The 10,257-nt window shown below is 44.4% G+C and overlaps 1 protein-coding gene and 1 non-coding gene across 4 annotated transcripts in view; one reads left to right on the forward strand and one right to left on the reverse strand.

Moving 5' to 3' along the window:
• XPNPEP3 (X-prolyl aminopeptidase 3) overlaps positions 1 to 3,727 on the forward strand; it is a 72,679-nt gene extending 68,952 nt beyond the window's left edge. For all 3 annotated transcript variants that reach the window (XM_032416207.1, XM_032416208.1, XM_032416209.1), the window contains one exon: positions 131 to 3,727. In XM_032416207.1, the coding sequence (XP_032272098.1) occupies positions 131 to 297 (167 nt within the window). In that variant the 3' untranslated portion in view covers positions 298 to 3,727. The remainder of the gene's footprint in view (positions 1 to 130) is intronic.
• Positions 3,728 to 8,700: 4,973 nt separating this feature from the next.
• On the reverse strand, positions 8,701 to 8,807 carry LOC116640151. The gene has a single exon (XR_004300978.1). It is a non-coding gene; the product is annotated as a U6 spliceosomal RNA (small nuclear RNA).
• Positions 8,808 to 10,257: the final 1,450 nt, after the last annotated feature.

Genomic DNA, 10,257 nt, shown 5'->3' on the forward strand with positions numbered 1-10,257 from the left:
AGTTCTAGGTAGATACTCTTAGGATCGCAGTTTTACAGATCATTTGTAGCACAGAGAGGTTAGCTTGCTTGTCCCAAATCATCCAGTTACTGCCACTTAGGAATAGCACATTCTTTTTTCTACTTTTCAGGCATTTATATTCCAGAGGATGACAGAGATGCCCCAGAGAAGTTTCGTGGTCTTGGTGTACGAATTGAAGATGATGTAGTGGTGACTCAGGATTTACCTCTCATCCTTTCTGCAGATTGCCCCAAAGAGATGAATGACATCGAACAGATATGCAACAGGGCCTCTTGACCCTCTTTGCAGCCCACGTGCCTCTCAGGTTTAGAGGGGGTGTACGTCTGCATCTGTGCATGTTTGCCGACTGAGCGTCTCTGCGTGTATGTTTCTACACATGTTCCATTTGGGAGTGTGGCAACTGTATAGAATGTATGAAATTGCATATGTGATCTTTATTTAAGTAGCTAAAAATCTGGAAAATTGAATTTTTGAACAGTATGTTACTACAACTTTAGTAACATTAACTCTGTACAATTAATGACCAAGGCAGGTTTAATTTTTAAATGTACAGAAAAATCTTGATTATATATGTCCATGCATTCCAGTTAACACAATTAAACATACAGAAAATTTTCTCCTTCTCTCCGACTTTTTCCCTTTCTACATTTTTGCTGAGATCTACCTAATATCATATGCTGTTCATGATGCTTATATTTTGAGCTAACCACCAATGTTTCTGCGTATACTAAAAGCCACCTGTCAGTAATTGTGGGTGGCCAATACATATCTTCCATAACTCCTATCCATCTCTTCCAGATCCTATATATCTACTGGAACCATATGAGCCCTTGTGGGCACTGGGGTCCTGCAATCCCACCATTCAGCTCCAATCCAGATTCTAGCAACACTAACTACTAAACAAAACAGTTTTGAGTTTTTCTTGCTATTTGGTTGCTTGTGGCCTGGAAAGTGTTTAGCGCTTGATGAAGGAAGAAATGGAAGAGAAAGAAAAGCATATATGTATCTGCTGCATATCTACACCTCTGTCCATCTGTTCTCAATCTGAAGAAGATTCCTTTTTCAGGTATCCATGCTTTCTTTGTAGATTCTTAGTGCACTGACCCTCATAGCACACCCTTGAAGCTGCTGCCCTGGCCAAGGGTAGATCCTCTCCTTACCCTGTTGACGTCAGAGGAATGGCACCCAGGTTTCAGAGAGATGCTCCTGTTATCATTCTACAGTGTGTCTAGTGCAATATATGGAACTCACCCAGTACCTGTAAACATCCTATGATCCTTTTATTTCTCTGATATTAGCACTGGAAGGGCAGTAGTAAGGAGTCATATTTCCCCTCAACACAGCATTGGCTGCATTCATACAAGAACTCACTTTGCAGAGTGAACGGGGCTAGATTATTGCAGATGGTTTATTCAGGAGCTTCTGTCATAGAACTACTGTGCTCGCCTCCTTTAAACCTGGATATGGGCCCAAGATGTACAAAACATGCTGCTTGTTAGAGCATAAATCCGAGGGATTTTAAGAAAGAAACGAGCTAGGGGATTAACACTCCCTGCAGTGCTAGAGGTTTGCCCATCTTATCAGGAAAACCCAAGGTGCAGAGCCAAAAGCAGACAAGCAGCAACTTCATCAGGAGACAAAGATAATGGTATAAAGCAGAGTGATAGACACGCTGTCCTGCCAGTACTCGCCCTTGAGTGCTCTGGCTTTGCTCAGCAGCTGTGGGAATGGGTGGCCACGCAGCTGGAGTCCTGTCCCTGGGCCTGTCCTCCCCACCTCACTCCAACTTCTCAGTCCCATGCTACTTTCTAAAAGAAGGGGACTGAAAATAAATCCATAACTCTAGCTTCTCACCCTCTGGGCTCCTGTGGCCCCAACAACCCTTTCCTTGGATTGAGTGTCCTTAGTTCATCTACAATCCTAGAAAAGGAATTTCCTTTTCTTCCTATAAATCATTTTCTGTGGTCTTCAACTTTCTAGCTAAAAGTCTAGGTGGCTTTTATGTATAGCAGCACACCTGGACACAAAACAGACTTCTGCTGAGACTCTAGTCAAGTTCTGCAGATACGAGTCCTGCTTAGAATGGCTGTGGCAGAATTCTTCTGGTGACTTTTAATCCCCGAGCCAAGTACATTGTCCTTTGAGTCCCGGATTAACCTCAGTAGCTAAGCGTTGCCTCAGACTATCAGAACCATCAAGAGATGGATGGCATAGTGTTTCAGGGCTGTCTGACATATTCAGGATTTGTTGAGCAGATAGCGGTGCACAGGGCAGAAATCTCATTTGTTCTTAGCCATACCACAGACAAGCCCCGCATTTCCTCCATGTCTAAGTATAATACTTTATATATGCACCAGGCTCTCCTAATGGAAACCTTAATCTTCAGAAGTCCTTCAAATGTTACACTGGGATTTTTCTCCCTCAGGTGGAGAGAGATGGTTAGGTCATTAATGATGCCATGTAAATGAAGCATAGCTCGATAGCCTCTGCTGCTTACTTTTGTGTGTTTATCTCAGAAATTTGTGTTTTTCCTCATAATCAGGAAACAGACTGTTGTGTTATTTGAAATGCAGTAGTAGCAATTGCTGGAGTAGAAACCCCTCTCTTCCCACAGCCATAATATCCAAGCCAGGAAGGTACTTCTCATGGTGAATGAAAGTTCTCTCTAGGTCTTCTTTCAAAACACCCTTATTTTTTCACTATCTTTGTAAGGTCAGAAAGGGAAAACTCCTACCATAGACATTATATCTTAATTTGAGATTAAGATCCATAAAATAAGAAAATCCCATGAAGTTTAATCCCATGAAGTTTAAGAAAATCCCATGAAGACATTGTAACTCATTAAAATGGAAAAATTGGACTGTGTTATATTTTTCAAAGCTGACATAACCAGCATCCTCTTTAGCTTTCTTAATAATAGAAAGATTACAGATCTGACGCAGGAGTCCAGCCTCCTCCTGTGTCCGTGTCAGAGACCACGAGGACAGCACAGGGACTGCCCCGCCAGGCCAGCTGTGACCTCAGAGTCCTTTGTAACGCTGTGTTTCCATTAACTGCTACCAATAAGACAAAATTGGGATTTGAGTTAGACCCTGTTCGCCATCCCTCAGCTGGCATATGAGCAATAATAGAGCTCATTTGTGTGTGAATGTGTGTTAGAAACCACGTGAGGGCCCAGGATGGGGGCAGCAAAGGACCCTGCTTGCAAGAGATTTTTATGGTGTGGTTAATTTTTTTAAATTTTAGTTTCCCGAGGTGGGATCTGTAACCTAAAACTTAACCTGATAGTATTAAGTTTTAATCCTGGGAAAATATAATTCAAGCCGAAGTGTTTAATGTTCCTAATATAATGAGAAGGTGATACATCATTAAATGCTAACATTTAATTAGAGCAGAAGCCCATTGTCACAAAGTACATGGGTCTTCCTGGCTGCTCTTCTTACTTCTGCCCGTGTGTCACTGAGGAACTTGGGGCTCAGATCCCCACTGAAATCAAGGCCTCCTGGGGTATGCTTCATGAGGATCTGAGAGAACTGCAATCTTTGTTAGCATTTATTAATGCTTTGTATGACTTTTGTGCAATTATATAAGTTCAGTTTGGACAAAATGCTGTTACTTTTTAAGGCTCTAGCCACTGAAAATAGGTATGTCATTCCCCAACAAGGGAAAAGCATTTATTACCATCATTTTAAAAATAAACTATAAAACAATAGAAAAGTATGTGGTGTGTGTGTGTGTGATTTTCAAATCTAGACTTTATAGCTTTAAATGTGAGAACATTTTGTTCTACAAAATATTTTTTATAGAGGGGCGCCTGCCTGGCTCAGCTAGAACAGCATGTGACCCTTGGCCTCGGGGTTGTGAATTTGAGCCCCACATTAGGGGTAGAGATTACTTCAATAAATAAATATTTAAAAATTTATGTATTTTATTTTATTTTTTTAAAGATTTATTTATTTATTTATTTGAGAGAGAGAGAATGAGAGACAGAGAGCACGAGAGGGAGGAGGGTCAGAGGGAGAAGCAGACTCCCTGCCGAGCAGGGAGCCCGATGCGGGACTCGATCCCGGGACTCCAGGATCATGACCTGAGCCGAAGGCAGTCGCTTAACCAACTGAGCCACCCAGGCGCCCTTTAAAAATATGTATTTTAAAAATATATATTTTAGGAGCACCTGGGTGACTCGGTTAAGCGTCTGCCTTCGACTCAGGTCATGATCCCGGGGTCCTGGGATCGAGCTCCGCATCGGGCTTCCTGCTCTGCGGGGAGACTGCTTCTCCCTCTCCCACTCCCCCTGCTTGTGTTCCCTCTCTCGCTGTGTCTCTCTCTGTCAAATAAATAATAAAATCTTTAAAAAAAATAAAAAATTTAAAAATATATATATATATATATATTTTAGGCGCACCTGGATGACTCTGTTAAGCGTTTGCCTTCGGCTCAGGTCATAATCTAAGGTCCTGGGAATCGAGTCCTACATTAGGCTCTCTGCTCAGCAGGGAGTCTGCTTCTCCTTCTCACTCTCCCTCTATGCTCTCCCTCTCTATCAAATAAATAAATGAAATCTTTAAAAAAATAAAATATATATATATTTTATACAGAGTATTAACTGCTGTCACAAAATCATGATTCAAACTTAAGATGATCTTATCAGTCATAGAGGGGAAAAAAATGAATGAATTAGATCTGGCCCATTAAAAGATTGGCTCAGGGGCACCTGGGTGGCTCAGTCGTTAAGCATCTGCCTTCGGCTCAGGTCATGATCCCAGGGTCATGGGATCGAGCCCTGCATCGGGCTCCCTGCTCAGCGGGAAGCCTGCTTCTCCCTCTCCCACTCCCCCTGCTTGTGTTCCCTCTCTCACTATGTCTCTCTCTGTCAAATAAATAAAATCTTTAAAAAAAATAAAAATAAAAATAAAAAAATAAAAGATTGGCTCAAGGGTCTAGTGTATAACATGGTGACTATAGTTGATAATACTCTGTTGTATGATAGAAATTTGCTGAGAGTAGAACTTAAATGTTCTCACCAAAAAAAAGCAGGGGGAGATAAATATGTGAGTTGATAGATGTGTTAATTAAATAGATGGTGGGACACCCTTTCAAAATGTATCTGTATATCAAATCATCATGATGTACATTTTAAGTATCTTACATTTTGGTTAATTACACCTCAAGAAAGCTAGGGGGAGGGGCACCTGGATGGCTCAATCGGTTAACTGTCTACTTCGGTTAAGTGTCTGACTTTGGCTCAGGTCATGATCTGAGTCCTGGGATTGAGCCCCACATGGGGCTCCCGGCTGAGCGGGAAGTCTGCTTGTCCCTCTTCGTCTGCCCTTTCCTCCGCTCATGTTCTCTCTCCTAAATAATAAATAAATAAATAAATAAAATAAATAAAATCTTTAAAAAAAGCAAGCAAGCAAGCTAGGGGGAGAAGGTTGACTCCACAAAACTGACCCACAGGTCTCCAGACAGACCCTGTACCACTCAAGACTGTGAACTTCGGCCATGAACATTTTATGAAGGATGAATTTTGTAGGGAAGTAGGATCACTTTGCAAAATTATAAATTTGTGAACTTTCTCAGTGAGCCATATACACAGCCATGAGTGTGGCCATTTCTTCCTAGTAGGAATCCTCGTTAAAATCAGGCTTTCTGGGGCACCTGGCTGGCTCAGTTGGTAGAGCATGTGACTCTTGATCTCAGGGTTGTAAGTTCGAGCCCCATGTTGGGTGTTGAGATTACTTAAAAATTAAATCTTTTGTGGCGCCTGGGTGGCATTAAACTTCTGCCTTTGGCTCAGGTCATGATCACGGGGTCCTGGAATCGAGCCCCGCATCGGGCTGCCTGCTCCATGGGAAGCCTGCTTCTCCCTCTCCCACTCCCCCTGCTTGTGTTCCCTCTCTTACTGTATCTCTCTGTCAAATACATAAATAAAATGTTTTTAAAAAATTAAATCTTTTAAAAATTAAATAATAAAATTAAAATCTTTTTTTAAGATGTTATTTATTTGAGAGACAGAGCACAAGCAGAGGGGAGGGGCAGAGGGAGAAGGAGAAGCAGACTCCCCACTGAGCAGGGAGCCTGACGCAGGGCTCCATCCCAGGACCCCGAGATCATGACCTGAGCTGAAGGCAGACACTTCGGCTGAGCCATCCAAGCACCCCTAAAATTAAAATCTTTAAGTAAAATCTGAGGCTTTCTCTAAGGTGTGCCGTCTAACATTTTTCACATCCTGGCACACATAAAAAGATATTTTTTGTATGGCACAATGGAATAAATTTGAGAGGACTTAGGAATGTATACATAAGACTTAGAGAAAAAAATTCATTCCATATCCTTTATATAATTGTGATAAGAAAAATAACATATACTAAGTTTTATAGAAACTTTTAAATTTGTATAACACTTCCAAGAAATGATTTTCAGAATGTCAAAAGACAGCCTACTTGTGGGAACATGACCTTTTTTTTCCTAATAGGCTGAAACCCTATACACAATTCCTGATGCAGACTTTTTAGCAGTAACATCTTCACATTCTTCATAATCACCCTCTACAAGAAATTTATTTGTACAAATAGGTGACAAAAAACTTGAAACCATTTTTATAATCATTTAAAATTTTATGATTCAACTGATGAATGGATAAAAAAGATGTAATATATTCATATGTGAAATATTATGCAGCCATAAAAAGGAATGGACCACTGACACCTGCTACAACATAGATGAATCTTAAAAAGTGTGCTAAGTGAAAGAAGCCAGACTCAAAGACACATAATATAGGACTCCGTTTATATAAAATGTCCAGAACAGGCAAATCCATGGAGAGAGAAAGTAGATAGTAGTTGCAAGGGCTTGAGGGTAGGAAGGAAGTGGAGAGTGACTGCTAACAGAGTTTCGTTTTTAGGTGATGAAAATATTCTGGATAGAAGGTGGTGGCGGCTGTACAACTGTGAACCTACTAAAAAACCCAGAGTTGTATACTCTTAGAGGGAATCTATGGTCTTTGGATTAAATCTCAATAATTTACGACTGAAATTAAATTTAAAGAATCTAACTCCTTTCATTGACAAATGTGAAATTTCTTATGATGTGGATTTTTAATCAAACTAAAATCACATCAAATATTTCAAGATGATGAAGCTAGAATTCACAGAATGTGAACATGCATTTTTAGAACAGTCACCCTGCCCCTAGCTTTGACCACAAAGGTCAGAAGTATTCCACATACGTGAAGCAGAAAGCCAGGCTGTCTGGAGCTACACCTGCCAGGAGCCCTGGACCACTCTTCAGGCCCCATGACGCGCATGGCTAGCAGCACCTCAGGTCCCTGAAACACCGGATGCTCCAGCAACGCCATGGCTCCTTGTCTTTGATGAGCAACAGAACACTCAGCAGCTGCTGCCAGAGGGGGTGACCAGGTGGTAGTGCCCTTCCTTGGCCATATTTCAGGGAGTCCAGGACTCCTGGTGGTAAGGTGACAGATAAGGGAGCTCTGGCTGCTCCAAGTTCCATCCACCTCGCCAGCCCGAAGACAGTGGGGATCAGTATCTCCCCACACACTGATTTCAAGGCACATCACTCAGGGCATTTAATTGTAAAATCTAGAATTATACTGACCCGGAGCTTACCTTGGACATAAGAATTTGTGGCACTATGTAAATATTGATCCAGATTTCCACCAGTTTGTAAAGCCTAGTTGTTCTGGATACTTGTCACTAAATGCTGTCTTTCTTTTCCTAGGAAAGTTGAGACTGGGAAGCCTGCAGTGATACATCAAAAATGTTTTTAAAATAATCATCTTGAGGGGTGCCTGGGTGGCTCAGTCGTTAAGCGTCTGCCTTCAGCTCAGGTCATGATCCCAGGGTCCTGGGATCCAGCCCCGCATCGGGCTCCCTGCTTGGCAGGAAGCCTGCTTCTCCCTCTCCCACTCCCCCTGCTCGTGTTCCCTCTCTCCCTGTCTCTGTCTGTGGAAGGAGGGAAGGGAGGAAGGAAGGAAGGAAGGAAGAAAGAAAAAGAATTGAAAGCAGGAACTCAAACAATATTTGTATCACGTTCATAGCATTATTCACAATAGCTAAATGATGGAAACAACCCAAATGTCCGTCAGTAGATGAATGGATAAACAAAATGTGATATATACATACAATGGAATGCTATTCAACGTTTAAAAAATGTAACTGATACATGCTACAATATGGGTGAACCTGTAAAACGTGCTAAGTGAAATAAGCCAGATTTTAAAAGGACCAATATTGTGGCGCCTGGCTGGCACAGTCGGTGGAACGTAAGACACTTGATCTCAGGGTTGTGAGTTCGAGCCCCACATTGGGTGTAAGATTACTTTAAAAAAATAAAATCTTAAAAAAAAAAAGGACCTATATTAATTCCACTTATATGCAGTACCCTAGAGTAGTCAAATTCATAGAGACAGAATGATGGTTGCCAGGGTCTTGGGGGAAGGAGAAATGGGAAGTTATTGTCTAATGGGGACAGAATCTGGTAAGGGAAGATGACAAAGTTCTGGAAATAGAATACACTTAAAGTCATTAAACTGTATACACTTTAAAGATGTTTAAAATGGTAAACTGTACATTTAGCACAATGAAATTTTAACGAGAAAAAGAACTACATTAGCATGTGGGCAAGGGGAAGACGAGAACTAAAGGCTGACTGAGTATTTAAGTAATGAAATGCTCCACGAATTTGTGTGTCATCCTTGCGCAGGGGCCGTGCCAATCTTCTCTGTATCGTTCCAATTTTAGTATATGTGCTGCTGAAACGAGCAGCAGTATCTAAGTAATTAAAGTAAGAATTAATAAAATGCTAAATCAGTATCACCCAATAACAGGAGTTTGTAACCTCTTGGTCTGTGCCATAATCAGACTAGTCTGACGTGTCACGTGTATTTTGAGGTACCTATTTTTAAAAACATACACCCAGGTGACAGTTACCAGGAAAGCGGGTCATAAAAAGTGGTTGAAAGAGCAGGGCTATTCCGTGAAGAGGAAGGTACGGGGGACAGGCTGGCTAGCTCCTCATATTTAAAAGCTGTCCTGTAGGGCGTATTTTATGCTGCTCCATTAATCGGAACCAGAACTGGTGGCTGCAAGCGGGGTTTTAGAGGTGAAAAGGCCGTCAGTGACTTTGTCCAAGCCCCTTACCGATGGAGCCACCTGCCTTGGACCACACAGCCCGTGAGGGCGGCCAGGTTTCCAAAGAGGGGGGATCCCAGCGCCAGGAGCCGGTGCTTTTCGGGGCGGCGACCTGATTCCCCCAGCGCATCCCAAACCGGCTCAGTACCTTTACCTCCTCGGAATTAGCTCACTGTGCTCCCCTCCGCTCTCCGGGGAGGCAGCACCGCGTGGCGCGCTCACCGCCTCCCGACGCCGCCCGCCCTCCGCCGCCTCCGGGACCCCAGGCCGCAACCCGGCTCCGCCTCCTCCGCACAGACGGAGGCACCCCCCGTCTCCCTCGGCCTCTGCAGACTGCGCTCGCCCGTCACCCTCCTGTCGCCGCACGTCGGGAGTCGGTCGGAGGACTCGCGCGACGGGGCTAGTGACTGCCGCCCCGCGAGTCCGGGGTGACGGCACACGTGACCCTACGGAGCCTCGGAAGCCCGAGGGGCGTGTCTGTCCGGCAGAAGCCCGGCAGGAGAGCAGAAGTCGCTCCAAACACTCGGAACAGAACGTGCAGGGTCAGGAACTGGTCTCAGCGGAGCTGAAAGAGCAGGAGGGGGGCCCTGAGGCGTCCCAAACACCCGCAACGGCGGCGAAGCCCCGGGCAGCCCCTCTCACCTCCCCGGGCGCCGGCCAGCTCACACCCTGCGCCACCCACGGCCTGCCTGCCGGCGGGAGGCGACAGCACAGCCCGCTCTGGGCGCCAAAGGAAGAGGAAGGAGATGCCCGGACGCCCCTCCCCTGCCCCTCTTCCCTCCTCCGCACCTCCCCGCAACTTTCTCCCCTTCTTCTCCCCTCCCCCTCCTCCCTCCAGCCCCCCTCCACTCCCCTTCCTCTCCTCTCCCTTCCCCTTCCCTTCCTCCTCCCCATCTCTTCTCTCCCTTTCCCTTCCCTTCCTCCTCCCCATCTCTTCTCTCCCTCCCCCTCCCTTCCTCCTCCCCAACCTTCTCTCCCTTCTCCCCATCCCTTACCCTTCCACCCTTTCTCTCCCTTCCCTCCTCCCCTCTCCTCCTTCTCTCCCCCCTCCCCACCCCTCCTCTCCCTTCTGCTTCCTTCTCCT

This window comes from Phoca vitulina, unplaced genomic scaffold (genome assembly GCF_004348235.1).
Source record: "Phoca vitulina isolate PV1807 unplaced genomic scaffold, GSC_HSeal_1.0 scaffold19, whole genome shotgun sequence".
Classification (NCBI taxonomy): Eukaryota; Metazoa; Chordata; class Mammalia; order Carnivora; family Phocidae; genus Phoca; species Phoca vitulina.